Source organism: Salvelinus sp. IW2-2015, linkage group LG7, assembly GCF_002910315.2.
Source record: "Salvelinus sp. IW2-2015 linkage group LG7, ASM291031v2, whole genome shotgun sequence".
Classification (NCBI taxonomy): domain Eukaryota; kingdom Metazoa; phylum Chordata; class Actinopteri; order Salmoniformes; family Salmonidae; genus Salvelinus; species Salvelinus sp. IW2-2015.
The window spans coordinates 15,874,318-15,897,691 of record NC_036847.1 but is presented as its reverse complement, the minus strand read 5'-3'; the positions used below and the strand labels follow the sequence as shown (position 1 = coordinate 15,897,691).

The window sequence follows — 23,374 nt, the reverse complement described above, 5'->3', positions numbered from 1 at the left end:
ATTGAAAAAAAGGGGCTAATCCTTAAGAGAGAACTCGTGGCTTTGCCTCGTGGCTATGACCACGTCACAGCCATGATAAAAATGTCATAACACATGGCCTCTCATGTATTATTGCTTAATTTGACTAATGTTTGATGGATCTGACAGTGATTTCTACTTAAGATGTACAGTATAATGGTGATTCTTTAAACAATAGTGTGTGTGCTGGCATGTGGGAATGCATGCAAGTGTGTTTATTGTACAGTTGCAACCTCTGCTGGCCACAGAACACACACACAGCCAGTCCTATCCGAGAAGCAGAGAAGCATAGCACATTCTCTCATATTCTCAAACTAGAAATTCTAAGGCCTATAATGGTGATAGTGGACCACAGTGAACAGCTTACCTAAAACCACGCAAATTCTTCCTCATGACAGTATTACCAATAAACCAATCATGAACCTATGCCATGGTTGATAGCTTTATGTTCTTGCTTCCCCCACAGATCTCCCACCTCGGATGCTGACTAAGGATTACCAGCGATATTCAGTAGTGCAAGGGAAGGACATCATCATGGACTGCAAAGTATTCAGCTCCCCTCCATCCACTGTTTCCTGGTGAGTTGAGCCACCAGCCTATTTCTCCTCCACTGCTATTGTTGGTGAACACCTGTCGTGACTGGTATGGAAAGCACTGCAAAAGGTTATCTTCAATAATTAATGTATTTGCCATTACATTTTGACAATCACTTTTTGGTGTGCTGTTCATTTGATTCACTATGAACAAGGATTCAGCATGCATCCGGTTTTGAAGTCAAATTTGTGAGTGAGCGATTTGTTTTTTATTATTGTTTTTTATTGTTTATTATTTTGTAGGTGAACAATGCCCGAATCATCCTTAATTCTCTCTCTCCTGCTGTTTTATATATCATACATCACCCTATTCTTCATTTGACCTCCATCTGGGCAGTTCTGTGACACTTTTGCTCTGTTCATCTCCTTATATTCTGATTATCTCTTTCACTAACATCACCCCTAATCCTTCTCTTTTCCACTTGCAATTCTAACATGACATGTTAAATGACTAGTTAAACTGTTTTCCAGATTTGTCATGTACAGTGGGGCAAAAAAGTATTTAGTCAGCCACCAATTGTGCAAGTTCTCCCACTTAAAAAGATGAGAGAGGCCTGTAATTTTCATCATAGGTACACGTCAACTATGACAGACAAAATGAGAAAAAAAATCCAGAAAATCACATTGTAGGATGTTTTATGAATTTATTTGCAAATTATGGTGGAAAATAAGTATTTGGTCACCTACAAACAAGCAAGATGTCTGGCTCTCACAGACCTGTAACTTCTTCTTTAAGAGGCTCCTCTGTCCTCCACTCGTTACCTGTATTAATGGCACCTGTTTGAACTTGTTATCAGTATAAAAGACACCTGTCCACAACCTCAAACAGTCACACTCCAAACTCCACTATGGCCAAGACCAAAGAGCTGTCAAAGGACACCAGAAACAAAATTGTAGACCTGCACCAGGCTGGGAAAACTGAATCTGCAATAGGTAAGCAGCTTGGTTTGAAGAAATCAACTGTGGGAGCAATTATTAGGAAATGGAAGACATACAAGACCACTGATAATCTCCCTCGATCTAGGGCTCCACGCAAGATCTCACCCCGTGGGGTCAAAATGATCACAAGAACCACACGGGGGGACCTAGTGAATGACCTGCAGAGAGCTGGGACCAAATTAACAAAGCCTACCATCAGTAACACACTACGCCGCCAGGGACTCAAATCCTGCAGTGCCAGACGTGTCCCCCTGCTTAAGCCAGTACATGTCCAGGCCCGTCTGAAGTTTGCTAGAGAGCATTTGGATGATCCAGAAGAAGATTGGGAGAATGTCATATGGTCAGATGAAACCAAAATATAACTTTTTGGTAAAAACTCAACTCGTRGTGTTTGGAGGACAAAGAATGCTGAGTTGCATCCAAAGAACACCATACCTACTGTGAAGCATGGGGGTGGAAACATCATGCTTTGGGTCTGTTTTTCTCCAAAGGGACCAGGACGACTGGTCCGTGTAAAGGACAGAATGAATGGGGACATGTATCGTGAGATTTTGAGTGAAAACCTCCTTCCATCAGCAAGGGCAATGAAGATGAAACGTGGCTGGGTCTTTCAGCATGACAATGATCCCAAACACACCGCCCGGGCAACGAAGGAGTGGCTTCGTAAGAAGCATTTCAAGTGGCCTAGCTAGTCTCCAGATCTCAACCCCATAGAAAATCTTTGGAGGGAGTTGAAAGTCCGTGTTGCCCAGCAACAGCCCCAAAACATCACTGCTCTAGAGGAGATCTGCATGGAGGAATGGGCCAAAATACCAGCAACAGTGTGTGAAAACCTTGTGAAGACTTACAGAAAACGTTTGACCTCTGTCATTGCCAACAAAGAGTATATAACAAAGTATTGAGATAAACRTTTGTTATTGACCAAATACTTATTTTCCACCATCATTTGCAAATAAATTCATTAAAAATCCTACAATGTGATTTTCTGGATTTTTTTTCTTCTCATTTTGTCTGTCATAGTTGAAGTGTACCTATGATGAAAATTACAGGCCTCTCTCATCTTTTTAAGTGGGAGAACTTGCACAATTGGTGGCTGACTAAATACTTTTTTGCCCCACTCTATTTAGGAACTAAAATTGCACTTCAATCAGGCTTTTCAGGTGTCTTTGAAAGCAAATACGTATTAGAATTCAATTTGTGTTACAATAAAATGTGTTTTTGTGTAATTATTGTATATCCAACGCAGTTTTAACATGTACATGTCCGGTAGGGAAACAGCTTATCAACTCTGAAATGCATGTCTTCTAGGAACAAGGATGACACTACGGAATCTGTTGAGGGGGAACGATTCTCAGTTTTTAAAAATGGATCGCTGCAGATCAACCAGGCAGGGAAAGAAGACAGTGGGGAATATGTATGTTTCGCCACCAATTCAGAGGGAAAATCAGCCATCACAGCCTTGTTGGACGTCAAAGGTATTTCAGCACCTTAGACAGCATTGAATGGCTTATCATTAGCTTTTTTCATTTGCACTTTGAAGGAAATTGGGTTTAGGACAAATAATAAGGATGTTGGCTTTCAGCCATATTGCTTTTATCTATCTAGTCCTTTCAGATAAGTGGTGACAGGAAAGGTAGCAAGGAAAATATGGCATTCATTATCATCCAGGCATAGTTCAATTCAGCCAACCTTGCTATGCCGATTACTTGCAAACTGCCCAGGGAAACTCCAAGAAAAAACAATGGTTATCCCATTGTATCCTCTCTCATTTCTCTTGTGTGTAAAATGTCTGTAACTCTCTCTCACCTGACTTACATAGCTAGCTTGAGACTTCAAATATGGCCCGCAAGACTTTCAAATGTAACTGAACGTCAGAAGAGTATAAGATCTTGTTTAATTCACCCGGTAAATGTATTTGTATGTTTCAGATCCTACCCAAATCGTGGAGCCGCCGCAGGACCTGCACATATTAAGTGGCACCACAGCCCAGCTTACATGCCAAGCAGAGTATGATATATCTCTTAGGAACGAGTTTCAAATAGTCTGGAGCAAGGATGGGGAAGAGATACCCCCATTCACAGAACAGTCCAGGTAAGATACCCTAATGGGATTGTTACCCCATTTTGTATACAAGTATTCATCACTATACTATTACAAGAGTGTAGGAAGTTGGATCACCTCACAAAAATTTCAGAAATATCCACCTATTAAGATTGACAGCTTTACCACTGATACAAGTGAATGTATTATGAGTCTCTCTTTTTTATTATTAGATATTTTCTGGATGATGGAATGCTACAAATTATCAATGTAAACCAAAGCGACAAGGGAACATACACATGTACCGCCAGAACCAATCTAGACCAGGACACCGCCTCTGCACTTGTTACTGTACTGGGTAAGCAGCATCACCGTCAGTTTCAGTAATGCCATTGTACTACATCTGTAGTGCTGAAGTGCACAATTCAGGCCCTGGAGGTCCGTAGTCCAGATGGTTTGTATTTATCTTTGGTACCTACGGTGGGATAGGGATCGGGATCCCTATAGGGATCTTACTGATTGGCTGAAGAGTGCACCTACCTGGGTTGTGTTCATTAGGCACCAAACGGAAGAAAATTTACTGAAAGAGGGAAGGACTACCTGGACGAAAATGTACAATTTTAGTCTTCCTTAGCAAAACATAATTTTATTTTTTCCCCATTGCATGCCCCAATGAACATGTCCCAGGTGTCACAGGTAGAAGTCAGTCCCTAGTTACTATAAAAGGCGGTCAAAGATGAAATGTAGCAGGAATGCGGTCCTCAAATGACTGGAACTGTGTACCCCACCATCATAATGTGATTGCAATGTTGCTGTTATGTTGTTTCAGATGTCCCTGATGCTCCAGAGGATGTGGAGCTGTCTGAACAAAAGAGCTGGAGTGTCCGGTTGGCCTGGGTACCCGGTGACGACCACAACAGCTCTGCCACTGGTAGGCCTGGCTACCACAGTCAGCGGTCTTCACCCTRAACCTTTTGCTTTAGGAAGGAGGGATGTCCTCAAATGTACACCGTACCTGTGGGACTAGAAAGAGAAGATCAAATGTGGTCCCAGTTTCAGCATACTACAAACATATACTGAACAAAAATGTAAACGCAACATGCAACAATGCAACAAGGTTTTACTGAGTTACAGTTCATATAAGGAAATCAGTCATTTGAAATAAATAAATTAGGCCCTAATCTATGGATTTCACATACAGATATGCATCTGTTGGTCACAGATAACTTTAAAAAAAAGTTTGGTCAATACCAGTCAGTATCTGGTGTGACCACCATTTGCCTCATGCTGCGCGGCACATCTCTTTCACATAGAGTTGATCAGGCTGTTGATTGTGACCTAGGGAATTTTGTCCCACTCCTCTTCAATTGCTGTGCGAAGTTGCTGGATATTGGCGGGAACTGGAACACGCTGTTGGGCACATCGATCCAGAGCATCCCAAACATGCTCAGTGGTCGACATGTCTGAGTATGCAGGCCATGGAAAAACTGGGAAATGTTCAGCTTCCAGGAATTGTGTACAGATTCTTGCGACATGGGGCCGTACATTATCATGCTGAAATATGTGGTGATGGCGACGGATGAATGGCACGACAATGGGCCTCAGGATCTCATCACGGTATCTCTGTGCATTCAAATTACCATCGATAAAATGCAGTTGTGTTCGTTGTCCGTAGCTTGTGCCTGCCCATACCATAACCCCACCTTCATCAGCAAATCGCTTGCCAACACGACACCATACATGTAGTCGGCGGTTGTGAGGCCGGTTGGATGTACTGCCAAATTCTCTAAAATGAAATTGGAGGCGGCTTATGGTAGAGAAATTCGCATTCAATTCTCTGGCAACAGCTCTGGTGGATATTCCTGCAGTCAGCATGCCAATTGCACGCTCCCACACGTTTAACATCTGTGGCATTGTGTTGTGTGACAAAACTGCATATTTTAGAGTGGCCTTTTATTGTCCCCAGCACAAGGTGCACCTGTCTAATAATTATGCTGCTTAATCAGCTTCTTTATATGCCATACCGGTCAGGTGGATGGATTATATTGGCAAATTATAAATGCTCACTAACAGGGATGTAAACAAATTTTGTGCAAAATATTTGAGAGTAATTCGCCTTTTGTGCGTATGTAAAATGTCTGGGATCTTTTATGTCAGTTAATGAAACATGGGACCAACACTTTACAAGTTGCGTTTATATTTTTGTTCAGTGGACTAAAAATATTATGATTGTCATGTAACACTTGGGGGTGTTCTTCCTCAATATATTATAACCCCTTTCCTGAAACTGTAAAAAGAGATTTCTATAATGTGAAATATATACACAGACAAGGTACACTATTGTGAAGTTGAAACGTCTAGGAGCAACAACGGCTCAGCCGCGAAGTGGTATGCCACACAAGATCACAGAACGGGACCGCCGAGTGCTGAAGCGCGTAGCATGTAAAAATRGCCTGTCCTCAGTTGCAATGCTCACCAATCAAGTTCCAAACTGCCTCTGGAAGCAACATCAGCACAATAACTGTTCGTTGGGAGCGTCATGAAATGGGTTTCCATGGCCGAGCAGCCGCACACAAGTGTAAGATCAACATGTGCAATGCCAAGCGTCAGCTGGAGTGGTGTAAAGCTGCCATTTTACTCTGCAACAGTGGAAACGCATTCTCTAGAGTGATGAATCACGCGTTCARCATCTGGCAGTCTGACGGACGAATCTGGGTTTGGTGGATGCCATGAGAACGCTACCTGCCCGAATGCATAGTGCCAACTGTAAAGTTTGYTGTTGGAGGAATAATGGTCTGTGGCTGTTTTTCATTGTTTYGTCTCCCTAGTTCCAGTGAAGGGAAATCTTAACGCTAAAGCATACAATGACATTCTAGACGATTCTGTGCTTCCAGATTTGTGGCAACAGTTTGGGGAAGTCCCTTTCCTGTTTCAGCATGACAATGCCCCCGTGCACAAAGCGAGGTCCATACAGAAATGGTTTGTCGAGATCTGTGTGGAAGAACTTGACTGGCCTGGACAGAGCCTTGACCTCAACCCCATCGAACACCTTTGGGATGAATTGGAATGTCGACTGCGAGCCAGGCCTAATCGCCCAACACCAGTGCCCGATCTCACTAATGGTCTTGTGGCTGAATGGAAGCAAGTCCCCGCAGCAATGTTCCAACATCTACTGTGGTGGACAGCCTTCCCAGAAGAGTGGAGGCTGTTATAGCAGCAAAAGGGGAACCAACTCCATATTAATACCCATGATTTTGGAATGATATGTTCGACGAGCATACTTTTGGTCACTTAGTGTATTTCGATATTTCCTAATGTAGACATACAATGTAGTACTTTTTCAGTACACAGTATATTTATTTCTGAATGGCTGATTTATGATTTTGTATACTGTACGAGCACAGAGTTCATAGTGGAGTACGAGGAGAGTCAGTGGGATCCTGGGACCTGGCGAGAACTCCAGCGAGTCCCTGGCAACCAGGTCACAGCGGTGTTGACATTACACGGCCACCTGAACTACCAGTTTAGAGTGTATGCAGTTAATGCCATTGGGAAAGGGCCCCCAAGCAACCCCACAGACCGATACAAAACCCCTCCTGCAGGTTTGACTTTCTCTGTAACCTGTTATAATCATCTTATTATACGTTTATAACTGTGTACTTTATATATAGGTTAAGAGGATTTCAAAGTTTTCAATGAACTGGCCATTGTCATGTGAAGAGTTATTTTTGTCCATATGCGCCCTAAAGGAATTGTCTTAACACAAAGCAAACTATATAATAATGCATATGTCCTCACAGCTCCTGATAAAAACCCAGAAAACATCAAAATTCAGGGTCATCTGCCCCATCAAATGGATATCAGTTGGGAGGTGAGAGAGACTCATAACTGCATCTATAGCTACCCTTAAAGGCAGCAATTGTATGCTGTATGTCTTAGATACAGGTAGAGTATGTTGTAGATACCTTATGTGTTTAATGACGTACTTTCTGTTGTGTTGTCCTCTGTCACAGCCACTATTGCCTGTGGAGCACAATGGTCCAGGCCTGGAGTACAAGTTGAGCTACAGGAAACTGGGCGTAGAAGATATCTGGATAGAGCATCTTGTCAAAAGACACACCTTTGTCGTCAAGAACACCCCCACATTCGTCCCCTACGAGATCAAGATCCAGAGTCGCAACAGTCACGGCTGGGGCCCAGAACCCAAAGTAGTGACAGGGTACTCCGGGGAAGACTGTGAGTAACAGACCACCAGAGTGTTTCCTTTTAATCCAGTGAACTTCATACATATGGCCTCTTTTTGGCAATGTCCCAATTATCAGTCCCTCGTCCCAAAGTGTGCACGTTCACTTCCCTTATATACAGTTGAAGTCAGAAATTTACATACACTTAGGTTGGGGTCATTAAAACAAGTTTTTCAACCACTCCACAAATTTCTTGTTAACAAACTATAGTTTTGGCAAGTCGGTTAGGACATCTACTTTGTGCATGACACAAGTAATTTTTACAACAATTGTTAACAGAGAGATTATTTAACTTATAACTCACTGTATCACAATTGCAGTGGGTCAGAAGTTTACATACACTAAGTTGACTGTGCCTTTAAACAGCTTGGAAAATTCCAGAAATTATGTCATGGCTTTAGAAGCTTGTGATAGGCGAATTGACATCATTTGAGTGAATTGGAGGTTTACCTGTGGATGTATTTCAAGGCCTACCTTCAAACTCAGTGCCTCTTTGCTTGACATCATGGGAAAATCAAAAGAAATCAGCCAAGACCTCAGAAAAAAAATTGTAGACCTCCACAAGTCTGGTTCATCATTGGAAGCAATTTCCAAACGCCTGAAGGTACCACGTTCATCTGTACAAACAATAYTATGCAAGTATAAACACTATGGGACCACGCAGCTGTCATACCGCTCAGGAAGGAGACGTGTTCTGTCTCCTAGAGATGAACGTACTTTGGTGCAAAAAGTACAAATCAATCCCAGAACAACAGCAAAGGACTTTGTGAAGATGCTGGAGGAAACAGGTACAAAAGTATCTATACCGAAGTAAAACTATATCGACATAACCTGAAAGGCCGCTCAGCAAGGAAGATGACACTGCTCCAAAACCGCCATAAAAAACCCAGAATACAGTTTGCAACTGCACATGGGGACAAAGATCGTACTTTTTGGAGAAATGTCCTCTGGTCTGATGAAACAAAAATATAACTGTTTGGCCATAATGACCATTGTTATGTTTGGAGGAAAAAGGGGGAGGCTTGCAAGCCGAAGAACACCTTCCCAACTGTGAAGCACGGGGGTGGCAGCATCATGTTGTGGGGGTGCTTTGCTGCAGGAGGGACTGGTGCACTTCACAAAATAGATTGCATCATGAGTCATGAGGAAGGAAAATTATGTGGATATATTGAAGCAACATCTCAAGACGTCAGTTAGGAAGGAAGTTAAAGCTTGGTCGCAAATGGGTCTTCCAAATGGACAATGACCCCGAGCATACTTCCAAAGTTGTGGCAAAATGACTTAAGGACAACAAAGTCAAGGTATTGGAGTGGCCATCACAAAGCCCTGACCTCAATCCTATACAACATTTGTGGGCAGAACTGAAAAAGTGAGTGCGAGCAAGGAGGTCTACAAACCTGACTCAGTTACACCAGCTCTGTCAGGAGGAATGGGCCAAAATTCACCCAACTTATTGTGGGAAGCTTGTGGAGGGCTACCTGAAACGTTTGACCCAAGTTAAACAATTTAAAGGCAATGCTACTTTAAAGGCAAATACTAATTGAGTGTTCTGACCCACTGGGAATGTGACAAAATAAATAAAAGCTGAAATAAATCATTCTCTCTACTATTATTCTGACATTTCACATTCTTAAAATAAAGTGGTGATCCTAACTGACCTAAGACAGGGAATTTTTACTAGGATTAAATGTCAGGAATTGTGAAAAACTGAGTTTAAATGTATTTGGCTAAGGTGTATGTAAACCTCCGACTTCAACTGTATATAGTATAAATTCACAGTTTCTTCACTGATTTGAAAGGAAATAGTGAATGAGTACGCACTTCAGGAGAAAGGAGATATTATTGGGATGTACACTTTTAAGGCTGTATAGGTGTATCATAATGTGCAAGTAGGAGATATGAGTGTTTTACCAAGCCCACCCAGGGGAGGCATGTTGCTCTTCTATGTGAATGAAAACCATTTTTCTACTCTTAGTTGTATAAAGCAAGTAATCATCATTGGTTGTATCATACATTTTACATTTCCATTGTTTATCTACTGTTCTGATGTGCAGATGGTGTTGTAGTGTATCCTAGTACTACTCTCTGTWAAGTGACCCAACTGCCATTTTTGACAAAGAGCCCAATATTATTCATTTATGTGAACATTGCATCTTATCCCTCCCCCATTTTCTTTTCTTCAGTTGTCTTTTGGCATTGTTTTCGGGATAATGTATCAGGTTAAGTGTCTGTAATTTTTTTCTGGTTATCACCCCAGTTCTATGTAGGTGTACTTCAAGTAGTCCCCTCACATAAAAAAAAATTGAACCGTTGCAAATCAAATTCTCACCTTTGTCTGAGCAAATTGTGAGATTTGAAACATAATGACACAAAGGATAATGGATCTTAGTTTTGTTTTTCACACCCTCCATACTATAACCCCTGTCTCTTATACACATCTAGATGTGTATAAGAGACAGGTGTGTGGGTGTGCGTGCGTGCGTGCGTGTACTATTGCTACTGATTGGTGCCTGTCCTCTCCAGTGCCTACAGCTTCCCCACGGGACGTGGCAGTGGAGGTGTTGAACACCACCCTTCTCAGAGTCAGTTGGACGAGGGTTGCCCAGGCAACATTGCGTGGTCATCTGGGGGGCTACAATGTGAGTGTTCAGGGTCGTGTTCATCAGGTACCAAATGGAAGAAAATGGACTGAAATAGGGAGGAACTAGCTTGTCCGCTAAGGGGGTCTCAACCCACGGTTTGGGGACCAGCGTCTGCTAAATTACTAAAATGTCAAATGTAAATGTAAACATGAATATTTAGTGGTAAAACATTTTWAAATGCTTTCCAATGTGTGGCCTAATGAACATTATCCAAGTTTCTCTTGGCCCATCTGCCTAGCTCTTCTTCACCCAAAGTAGGGCCTTTACGTCTCACCTAACATAAATACTGGGTCCCCTGTACATATCCCTGGGTAGCCTACTCCCCAGGCTCTATTCCTATTTGAGAAACAAAAATGTGGAATATTTAGGCTGAATTTAAGGTTGCATGTGTGTATCTCAAGTCAGGGTACTCTGTGTAATCTACCATTTTGTGTACATTATGTGCCCATTTAGCATAGCATGTTTTACATTGAAGTTAGTTAGCAGTTAGCATTAAGTCTTGGCGACAAACCGCATTTTACAATATACCGTTATTAATACACGGACCGGTTTGGATTTTTACTTTACGTTTGGTAAATGTTATATAAATGTAATAACTGAATAGTGAAACTCAAAAAAGTATGGCAATCGTCCATTCTTATCACCAGTAAAAGACTGCTAACAGTTGAGAACTGCTAATTTGCTAGCAGAGCTTCGGGTGTGCACATGTACTTTACACTGCCTTCAGAAAGTATTCACACCCCTTGACTTTTTCCACATTTTGAAAAAATTTGCTTAACAAGTCACATAATAAGTGTACTCCACATAAAATTATCTGCAAGGTCACTCAGTCGAGCAGTGAATTTCAAACACAGATTCAACTACCAAGATCAGGGAGGTTTTCCAATGCCTCTCAAAGAAGGACACCTATTGGAAGATGGGTAAAAATAAAAAAGGAGACATTGAATATCCCTTTGAGCATGATGAAGTTATTAATTACACTTTGGATAGTGTACCAATACACCCAGTCACTACAAAGATACAGGCGTCATTCCTAACTCAGTTGCCAGAGAGGAAGGAAACCGCTCAGGGATTTCACCATGAAGCCAATGATGACTTTAAAACAGTTACAGGAGAAACATTTGGATGGATCAACAACATTGTAGTTACCTKAATGACAGAGTTAAAAACAAGGAAACCTTTCCAGAATACAAATATTCTAAAACTTGCATCATGTTTGCAGTAAGGCACTAAAGTAAAACTGTGAAAAATGTGGCAAAGAAATGTACRTTGTCCTGAATACAAAGCGTTATGTTTGGTGCAACTCCAACACAACACATCACTGAGTACCACTGTTTATATTTTCAAGTATGGTGGTGGTTGCATCATTTTATGGGTTTGTTTTTCATCGGCAAGGACTAGGAAGTTTATGATAAAAATAAATGGATTAGAGCTAAGCACATGCAAAATCCTAAAGAAAAACCTGGTTCAGTCTGCTTTCCAATAGACACTGGGAGACAAATTCACCTTTCAGCAGGACAATAATTTAAAACACAAGGCCAAATATACACTGGAGTTGCTTACCAAGATGACATTGAATGTTTCTGAGTGGCCTAGTTACAGTTTTGACTTAAATCAGCTTGAAAATCTCTGGCAAGACATGACAATAGCTGTCTATCTAGCAATGATCAACAACCAACTTGACAGAGCTTGAAGAATGTTAAAAAGAATAATGTGCAAATATTGTACAATTCAGGTGTGCAAAGCTCATTTCTAAAAACATGTTTTCACTTTGTCATTATGGGGTATTGTGTGTTGATGMGTGAAAAACAATCAATTTAATACATGTTTAATTCAGGCTGTAACACAACAACATGTTGAATAAGTCAAGGGGTATGAATTCTTTCTGAAGGCACTGTATGCCATGAATAGTACATGTGAGAGCACTGGCACCAACGGTGCGCACATAGTTTTTGCCATGAATCTTACCTTTGAGTTAGTGCGGGTGCCGAAAGCATCTTAGAAAATGGCACAATGCACCTTGTGGCGAAAGTATGAACTGCCGTTGAATCCATTGAAAATACATGGTCATAGAGGACAATCATTATTATGATGAAGGAAAATTGACTTTTTCACAAAATAGAGGCATACAAAGACAAATAAATGTTTTACAGTTTGGAAATAATAAATGAGTGAAGTAAATGTATGAAAAAGCTAAACATTTATTTTTGGGTGAAGTTTAATTGAACAGTATAAAACAATCAGAAGAGAAAATGCCCCATTTGAAACCACTTAGAATGTATTTGTTGCCTCCCTGGGGATATGCACTACTCATGAAGCATATTTAGAACTTGTATTATTAAAACACAAAATATCGTCAAATACCCTCTTACCGTAAAAAATAATAGAAAAATGTGATATGATATTTTGMCCATATCACCCAGCCCTAGTTATCATTAGTCAGCAGCAGTTAATTCTCAATGGCACTTGAGTCATTCTTGAGTTGCAATGGATTTTGGCATTGAATTTAGAAAAAATATCTAATTCATAGATTTTATTTATTTAAATGTATTTGGGTGCGTCTTCCCATTTTTAAATCAATTTATGTGGCAGCTTAATGACTTCAAATGTTTTATTTTATTATGATAACCAGTCATTTCCTTTCATCTAAATAGAGTAACACCAATTACACTTTATATTTAGTAACACCAAATCATTAGCCTGAAATCTAGAACCTGTTTTTCTAACATTCCACTCAATTTTAATAGCCTTCTTTGTTTTAAAGATCTATACAATATATGAATACTTTTTTATTTTCTAGCATTTAAAATAATAAGTCCCCAAAACATGTCACTACAACTCTAATTTGCTTGCACTAAATACATTAAATAATAGATAAACAGAACGTGTTTCAGTATAAAGGACTTGCATTATTTTTGATCATTGATAAACAGTTCAAATTAAACAAAAACATGAATGATGCGTTTAACTCTTTGCCATTTTAAAGATTTTTTCATGGTTGCAAAGGCAAGGGATGCAAAATCCAACGCCATATAACAATTACCTACCTGACAAAGTAGTGAAAACCATAAGGTGCTTTGTAATTATACTGAACAAAAATATAAATGCAACATGCAACAATTTTAAAGATTTTACTGAGTTACAGTTCATATAAGGAAATCAGTCAATTGAAATAAATAAATTAGGCCCTAATCTATGGATTTCACATGACTGGGAATGCAGATATGCGTCTGTTGGTCACAGATACCTTAAAAAAAGGTAGATGCTTGGATCAGAAAACCAGTCAGTATCTGGTGTGACCACCATTTACCTCATGCAGAGCGACACATTTCCACATAGACTTGATCAGGCTGTTAATTGTGACCTGTGGAATGTTGTCCCACTCCTCTTGAATAGCTGTGCAAAGTTGCTGGATATTGGCGGAAACTGGAAAAAGCTGTCGTTTACACGTCGATCCAGAGCATCCTATATATGCTCAATGGATGACATGTCTGGTGAGTATGCAGTATGCAGTCCATGGAAGAACTGGGACATTTTCAGCTTCCAGGAATTGTGTAKATTTCCATGCGACYTGGGGCCATGCATTATCATGCTGAAACATGAGATGATGGCAGAGGATGGATGGCACGACAATGGGCCTCAGGATCTCATCACGGTATCTCTGTGAATTCAAATTGACATCGATAAAATGCTATTGTGGGGCACTCTGTTCACAGCGTTGACATCAGCAAACGCCACAGAACGCTATACACGTGGTCTACAGTTGTGAGGCCGGATGGACGTACTGCCAAATTCTCTAAAATGATGTTGGAGGCGGCTTATCGTAGAGACATTCAAATGGAATTATCTGGCAACAACTCTGGTGAAATTTTTGCAGTCAGCATGCCAATTGCACGCTCCCTCAAAATTTGAGGCAACTGTGGCATTGTGTTGTGTGACAAAACTGAACAATTTAGAGTGACCTTTTATTGTCCCAAGCACAAGGTGCACCTGTGTAATGATCATGCTGTTTAATCCGTTTCTTGATATGCCACACCTATCAGGTGGATGGATTATCTTGGCAAAGGAGAAATGCTCACTAACAGGGATATGAACAAATTTGTGCACAACATTTGAGAGAAATAAGCTTTTTGTGCGTAAGGAACATTTCTGGGATCTTTTATTTCAGCTCATGAAACAGGGGACCAACACTTTGCATGTTGTGTTTATATTTTTGTTCAGTGTAGATGCTAAATAATATGTGGTGTTATTTCAAAGTGTGTGAAATGCTGCGAAAAAGCAATACTTCTAATGAAACAATTGGAACTCATCAGACAAACACATTATTTGTATTTATGTCAAGACTTGTCAATTGTATGCTCTTACACTCCCCTCCATATGTACAGTGCCTTCGGAAAGTATTCAGACCCCTTGACTTTACAGCCTTATTCTAAAATTGATTAAATTGTTTTTCCCCCCTCAATCTACCCACAATACTCCATAACGACAAAGCAAAAACAGGTTTTTAGACATTATAGCTGATTTATTCAAAATACAAAACAGAAATATCACATTTGCGTAAGTATTCAGACCCTTTACTCAGTACTTTGTTGAAGCACCTTTGGCAACGATTACAGCATCGTGTCTTCTTGGGTATGATGACGCTACAAGCTTGGCACATCTGTATTTGGGGAGTTTCTCCCATTCTTCTCTGCAGATCCTCTCAAGCTCTGTCAGGTTGGATGGGGAGCATCGCTGCACAGCTATTTTCAGTTCTCTCCAGAGATGTTCAAGTCCAGGCTTTGGTTGTGCTACTCAAGGACATTCAGAGATGTGTCCTGAATACATTCCTGCGTTGTCTTGGCTGTGTGCTTAGGGTTGTTCTTCTGAGCGCTCTGGAGAAAGGTTTTCATCAAGGATCTCTCTGTACTTTTCTCTATTCATCTTTGCCTCGATCCTGACTAGTTACACAGTCCCTGCCACTGAAAAACATCCCCACAGCATGATGCTGCCACCACCATACTTCCCCGTAGGGATGGTGCCAGGTTTCCTACAGATGTGACACTTGGCATCAGACAAGAGAATCTTGATCCTCATGTTCTGAGAGTCTTTAGGTGCCTTTTGGCAAACTCCAAGCGGGCTGTCGTGCCTTTTACTGAYGAGTGGCTTCCGTCTGCCCACTCTACCATAAAGGCCTGATTGGTGGAGTTCTGTAGAGATGGTTGTCCATCTGGAAGGTTCTCCCATCTCCATAGAGGAACTCTAAAGCTCCCTGACCAAGGCTCTTCTCCCCCGATTGCTCAATTTGGTTGGGCGGCTAGCTCTAGGAAGAGTCTTGGTGGTTCCAAACTTCTCCCATTTAAGAGTGATGGAGGCCACTGTGTTCTTGGGGACCTTCAATGCTGCAGACATTTTTTGGTACCCTTCCCCAGATCTGTGCCTCGACACAATCCTGTCTCTGAGCCCCAGGACAATTCATTCGACCTCATGGCTTGGTGTTTGCTATGACATACACTGTCAACTGTGGGACCTTATATAGACAGGTGTGTGCCTTTCCAAATCATATCCAATCAATTGAATTTACCTAAGGTGGACTCCAATCAAGTTGTAGAAACATCTCAAGGATGATCAATGGAAACAGGATGCACCTGAGCTCAATTTCTAGTCTCATAGGAAAGGGTKTGAATACTTATGTAATTAAGGTATTTCAGTTTTTTTTTAATATACTTTTGCAAACATTCTAAAAAACTGTTTGCTTTGTCATTATGGGGTATTGTGTATAGATTGCTGAGGATTTTTGTTTAATTTAATCAATTTTAGAATAAGGCTGTAATGTAACAAAATGTGAAAAAAGTCAAGGGGTCTGAATACTTTCCGAAGGCACTGTATTTGGACAGTGAAGCAATATTTTTTAATTTGTCTCTATATTCCAGATTTTGGGATTTGAGATCAAAGGTTTAATATAAGGTGACAGTACAGAATGTCACCTTTTATTTGAGGGTATTTTCATAAATATCTGTTTCACTGTTTAGAAATGAAATCACTATGTATCTAGTCCTCCCATTTGAATAATTAATTTGAACACATTCACGTATAATGTATTAAAGAAGTAAAAACTTTAGTATTTGGTCCCATATAGTATTGATTGCATGCATTGACTACATCAAGCTTGCGACTCTACAAACTAATTTGCAGTTTGTTTTGATTGTGTTTTGGGTTATGTTTTGTCCAARAGTAACTGAATGATGACTAGAGTAATTTTCTTTAAGTGAGTAGGTGAGATGTTTCTGATACCATGATTAAGAAAAATCATGAATGAATCATAAATAATTATGAGTGAGATCCCTTTCAGAGGCGACAACAAAAAATGGGGGTTATGATCTTTGTGCCTCTGTAAGCTTCTCTCTCATCCTTATTCACAATTCATTCATGATTATTCATAATCATGGAAGCATCCACATGGATGGAAAAGTGTTCAGAAACATCTTCTAGTCTTACTTACAATAAAAGTGACTCCAAAATGGCACAAGACATGCTGACATTCTGTACTGTCGCCTAATATGAAACATTCTATCTCAAATGCTGGAGTATAGASCCAAATTAAAATGGTTAGCTTCACTGTACAAATACATATGGAGGGGGGTGTATATGTCCAATAAAAATATATAATAAATAACAAAAAAAAGGTCCTGTGAAACAATCTCCATCACAAACAAACCTTTTCTCATTTGAATATCATCTTCGAAATGGCTGCCATATAAGTCTCTTCATTTTCTATCCCTCCCTCAGGTGCACTGGCTGAGGAAACGGAGTCTCCTACATTCCAACAGAATTCCTGAGGAGAGACATTTCCTGACGTTCCCGGGGAACAGGAGCCATGCCACGGTACCTGGCCTCAGACCCTTCTCGGAGTACAGACTGACCGTCAACGTCTTTAACAAAAGGGGCAACGGCCCCAATAGTGACCCCGTCACCTTCCAGACTCCAGAAGGAGGTAAATATTTGGCAGAGGGCTGTGTGCACTCACAGGTTTACTACAAGGCATAACAGTACAACAATGCCAACTTTGTGTAGCAGATGTGAGGTAGTTAGCTGTGTCCTGTAGTAATAGCCATTGTGAAGTGACATCACCCACCCTGAGAACTGTGGTGTTGTRGCAGAACACAACATGTTACTGTAAGTGTGAGTGTTTGTCTTATACTGTATATTAATACATCATTTGTGTGCCTTGCTGAAAAATGAAGCTCAAAATATGTGAACGCTAAAGGCTATAGATTTCACAGCAAGGTAAGCCTAAGAAGTATGTTCGATGCGATTATGACGGATTGTAGGCTGAATGTGTAATGTTTGTTTGTTTTTCTATGTTTTGACAGTTCCCGAACAAGTGCCCATTCTGACAGTGTCAAACGCCCAGAGAGACTCTATCACCCTGGTGTGGGCACCCCCCTTTGAGGCCAACGGCATCCTTATGGGATATCTCCTGCAGTACCAACTCAGTATGTACACACATGACCATCCTAGTATTACTTGATGAGTATGTACTCATATGACCACTCTAGTATTACTACAGTAGATGAGTATGTACACACAACTTCACCACAATTTTAACAGCTGAATATTACTCTTGACCTACTATTACCTAGCGGTCAGTTTAGACTGGTCATTTACTGTAGTACAGTTTGCTGTTGTTCCAATAGCTGCACTATCAAAACCTGCACTAGATGGTGCTGTTTAAATACTCAATTGTCAATTGGGTTCTCTCTAAAGCTCAATTATTGGTATTGCCCACTGGCAGAGAGTTACCTCTATAGGCATATAAAATGTAGTTGCTGTTTTTCCCCTAATAGAATGGAAACGTTTACTAAATCAAAAGAAGACATGACTAGTGTTCATATGTCATTATATGCTTTCTATCACATGGAATTCAAATGAAACCATTCACATCTTATATGAAGAGAACACTTATCTTATGGCGAGAACACTGAGGTAAGAGGCTTTCATCACATYCATTACATTTTCCTTTTACCTGCATTTATTTTGCCTGACATTTCTGGAGTCTTTGTGTGAAATTATATGGGAGACCCTTCCCTGCAGTTCTAGCACCCACTGAGCCAGTCGAGCCTCTGAATGCAGCCAGCATGCCCTTTTCAGTGCTTGTCATCAGATATCAGCATTTCACTGATATTAAAGTACCAGCCAGTGGGAATATGAGCATTACAATAGAACTGGTTCAGAGAGTCTAACAGGCTGGCAAATATACAGTATTACAACAACAACAAAAAATCAACAAGGAAATCTTATTAAACCTTATCATTGTATAGTGGTATCTCTTTATGTACATGCTGCTTCAGAGCAACGTCTTTAGGAATAACATGGAAAGGCACTAATACAGAAAAAAGTGAGGCAGTGAATTGTAAGTGCAGTAATTGGAATCTGTAATCGATGGGTAAAATACTATAACACTAACATCTCCATTTATTTACCACGAGACCTGACAAGGAAAACCTCTGGAGCCTAATTACAGCATATGAGTAGGCCCCAGACTCTTAGTCAAGTCTTGTAACTAGAGTCGTGTTTTCCTCGTCAGCTCACATAGTCAGCTCACATAGTCAGCTCACAAAACTCCTGGCACAAAAGCCATGACATGTGAATGTTTGACTGTGAGCTGCATGAGATGATCTCTGCTCCAGCCTCTCCAACCAAATGTGTATTTTTGTGTATGTGTAACAGTATAACTTTAGTACGTCCCCTCGCCCCGACCTCGGGCGCGAACCAGGGARCCTCTGCACACATCAACAACAGTCACCCACGAAGCATCGTTACCCATRGCTCCACAAAAGCCYCGGCCCTTGCAGAGCAAGGGGAAACCCTACTTCAAGTCTCAGAGCAAGTGACGTAACCGATTGAAACGCTARTYGCGCGTACCCGCTAACTAGCTAGCCATTTCACATCCGTTACACTCACCCCCKTTTCGACCTCCTCCTTTTCCGCAGCAACCAGTGATCCGGGTCACGGCACCAATGTTACATATGTGTGTGTGTATATCTTCTTCTTGGGTGGTCCTCTGTACCTCAGTTGGTAGAGCATYGRGCTAGCAACGCCAGTATAGTGGGTTTGATTCCCGGGACCACCCATACGTAAAACTRGGGCTCCCGAGTGGCGCAGCGGTCTAAGGCACTGCATCTCAGTGCTAGKGGCGTCACTACAGACCTAGGCTGTATTGCAACCYGCCGTGATTGGGYAGTCTCATAGGGCGGCGCAAAATTGCCCAGCGTCATTAGGGTTTGGCCGGGGTAGGCCGTCATTGTAAATAAGAATTTGTTCTTAACTGACTTGCCTAGTTAAATAAATGTTAAATAAAAAATTWAAACAATTATGCACGCATGACTAAGTCGCTTTGCATAAAAGCATCTGCTAAATGGCTTCTATTATTTTCTTCTTCTATAGTAAATGAGACGATGGGGGACATGCAGGAGGTGAACGTCAGCAGTGCCGACACCACCCAGTGGCTCCTGCAGGGCCTGGGGGAGATGAGCAAGTACATGTTTTACTTGAGCGCCTGCACCAGGGTGGGTTGCGGACCCCAGCGCATGGAGGAGGGTAGCACGGTCACAGAAGCAAGTGAGTAGCCAATCCACAGGGGGATGGATCATGYTTGAGGGAGTTGATGGCTGTGTTAAACTCTGATTACTTTATGCTACGGAACAAAACACTACGCAACGCAGCTACGATTACTAATAGTAGGCGTCGGTACGCTTGTAGCTCATAACCAAATATAATCTCAGCGACTCCTCAAACAATAATCCAAACAACATTGTTGATTTATTAGAAWCCACAAAATGTTTTTTGTTTGCAAGTAATAATAACTGTGATTCTAGTATATTTTAAAATGGAAAAGTTGGTCAAGTTTTTACAGCAGTTTTCTGCTATCTCGCCGTGAGGAAAAATTATGTTATATTTTTTGCTGATATTGGCGTGAAAGCATTCAAGCAACATATCAAACTGGGATAATGTTGTAGGTTACACATTATTATATCATATSGGGAGATGTGGGAAGTTAAAAGGCTAGCTTGTTTTTTACAACGAACTAGTAGACAAAACAAGGTAATAGTAAATAACTCTAAACTTTCTCCTACACCTGCAGAAGTTGTTCTGAAATCGCATCCATTCATGTCAAGCAAAATACTACTACACATGTAGAGTTTACACTACAGTGTTATGCAAATAAATGTGCAATCAAATATTCAACGACAGCTTCAAACCCTTTTGTTGTTTTGTGGTTGACATCTAGATTATGAGACAAACTGTATATTCTGACAACTRTTAGCAAATATCAGGCAGCCACGTTGATGAAGTTGAATGAGAACTCATTGTTGAGACAACCAGTTTTTGAAGTGTTGAAGGGAGTTGTAGTCCGTGCTTGGAGTCAGTGCTCCTATTGAGACATTATAGTGTCTGTCATTACTGAACATGGTAGAGTATATGACTCTGAATGGAGATAGAAGGGCCTATTAMGCATGTGTGCCTTCCGGCCATGTCAGTCATTATCTACAAGATGTATGTGTGGCAATAGGGGAGCTGGAATGCAATGAGTTTGGAGACATTGATGGGAGGTGATAGAGAGTATGAAGTTGATACTACATACAATGGAACATCCATGGCACTGTGAGATGCATCATGGGAATTTGGGAAAGAGAGTTGTGTGTTTTGTTTCTGTTTGTATTTGAGTGTGGGTGGGTGCCTGTGCCTGTGAYAGAGAGCGAGAGAGAGGATGAGAGAGAGAGTGACATGAGTGAGAGAAAGAAATAAGASTATGGTACAAAGGAAATAGAAAAAGAGAAACTACTGAGAAATTGAACAAGAACAACAGCTGTGATACAAGGACACAACAGCAGTGATATCAGAACAATGTGTTGGACTCTTCAACTGGTCTAAAACCATCTATTTTTGTCTGTCTCCTCATGGTGTAGCAAAAAAGTGGGGGAAAAAATGTATGTTGCATTTAATACAGATAGCAAAACCACCTACCAAAAATCCCTTAGAAAAACAGTGTTTCACCAGAGATTCAATTACACTGAGTGCACAAAACTTTAGGAACATGTTTATATCTTATAAACAATACAAAACATACACATACTGTACAAACGACTACATCGTACAAACATCAACTACATCACACCTGCCCAGACCCACTTGCACCCCCCCCCCCGATCTCCAGTGGCCGCATCACTTTCCGCCACATGGCCTGAAACTGCACCATTTTGTTTCTTTCCGTAGCCCACGCACTTTCAATATTTAAATGTTAAATCATTACATTTTTCCATTGTGTTAATGATGGCGGGTTTCAAGATGAGTGATGAAGAGAATCGTCCAACCCATCGGGTATCTCACTACACCCCCACATGCCATGTCTTGAAATAGGAAGACAGACGGATTAAAAGTAKGTTTGCATTGTAATASTTCTGACAGKCAACTTTCTAGCTKRGCCCACAATTTCCGGACTTTATAGCATTCCCAGAAAGCATGGATTATTGAGKCATTATTAGTTTTACACTTAAGACATGACTSTGCCCTTGTGCTGTAGAATTTGTGAATTTTGTCTTTTGTATAATAAATTCTATARGTTCGTTTATACTGGATTAAGCCTAAATTATCGTTAACTGTAATTTCGTTAGTTATGCTCCAACTTTCACTCCATCTTGTGCCAACATCAGTTCTTTTTAAGTCTTGGTTCCAATAGTTTATATTTTTTCCTAAGAGATTGTCAGTTGGACATGCTCTCTGCAAGGTTTTGAATATCTTCCCTATCATATGAACATCCTTTCCTGACTCAAATTGTAACGATGTGCGCTGAGAGTCGGGAAGCAAGTTCAGGGAGGGAATACATTTAATAAGGGAACGGAACTTTAAAACAAGAAACACGAGCAGCCTGGTGACCTAGAGGCCGGAGAAGGGAGCACACGTTACACAAAAAAGATTCCCTTAAGGTTGCTCTGATGTCCAAAAGATTTCAATTTGAAATTTTGTGTTATGTAACTTTTAAGTTGCATGTATTTGAAACATCATTAAAAGTCATTAATGGTTTCTATGCCTTTAGTTTTCCATGTGGACCAATTTATCGGTGAATTCTGAAAAGCAATCCAAGTATTGTTCCATYAGGTTGTGTTTTAGGGAGTGATATTGATTCTTGTAGAACACGTTTCATTTTCTTTCCATATTTTTATAATGTTCTTAACTATGACGTTGTTAATGTTCTTAGCTTTATCCTTTGAAAATTGACACGTAAAAAGATTCCCAGGATAAGCATTGCATTTACTGTAACTATACACTGAATCTACAAAACATTAAGATCACTTGCTCATTCCATGACATAGACTGACCAGGGGAATCAAATCAAATTGTATAGGTCACATACTTAAAAAAAATGTATTTAGCTAAGCAAGACATACACATATTTATCAAATAAAATAAAATTGTATTGGTCACATACACGTGATTAGCAGATGTTATTGCGGGTGTAGCGAAACGCTTGTGCTTCTAGCTCCAACAGTGCAGTAATATCTAACAAGTAATATCTAACAAATTACACAACATATACCCATACACCCAAATCTAAGTAGGAATGAATTAAGACTATATACATATGAATGAGCGATGTCAGAGCGGAACGGACTAAGATGCAGTAGAATAGTATAGAAAAAACAGTATATGCATATGAGAGGAGTAATGCAAGATATGTAAGCATTGTTGAATGAGATACCGTAGAATAGTTTAGCCTGTCCGGAAGCAAGATGTCAGTCTCGGCGACGTGGCTGGTGTTCCTGCCACATGCGTCTCGTGTCTGAGCCATTGAATTGCGACTCCACTTTATCTCTATACTGTCGTTTAGCTTGTTTGATTGCCTTGCGGAGTGAATAAC

The 23,374-nt window shown here is 40.6% G+C and overlaps 1 protein-coding gene across 5 annotated transcripts in view; it reads left to right on the top strand.

Annotated features, from left to right (window-relative positions):
- The window catches only part of chl1a (cell adhesion molecule L1-like a), a 123,095-nt gene that overhangs the window by 77,302 nt on the left and 22,419 nt on the right, over positions 1–23,374 (top strand). For 4 of the 5 annotated variants that reach the window (XM_023991134.2, XM_023991136.2, XM_023991135.2 and 1 more), the window contains exons 11-22: positions 485–596; positions 2,859–3,025; positions 3,479–3,641; positions 3,824–3,948; positions 4,420–4,521; positions 6,995–7,192; positions 7,391–7,461; positions 7,604–7,826; positions 10,358–10,473; positions 17,245–17,449; positions 17,829–17,951; positions 19,903–20,076. In XM_023991134.2, the coding sequence (XP_023846902.1) occupies positions 485–596; positions 2,859–3,025; positions 3,479–3,641; positions 3,824–3,948; positions 4,420–4,521; positions 6,995–7,192; positions 7,391–7,461; positions 7,604–7,826; positions 10,358–10,473; positions 17,245–17,449; positions 17,829–17,951; positions 19,903–20,076 (1,779 nt within the window). Of the gene's footprint in view, positions 1–484; positions 597–2,858; positions 3,026–3,478; positions 3,642–3,823; positions 3,949–4,419; positions 4,522–6,994; positions 7,193–7,390; positions 7,462–7,603; positions 7,827–10,357; positions 10,474–17,244; positions 17,450–17,828; positions 17,952–19,902; positions 20,081–23,374 lie in introns of all 5 variants that reach the window. The other variant, XM_070444510.1, reaches the window with a different exon arrangement.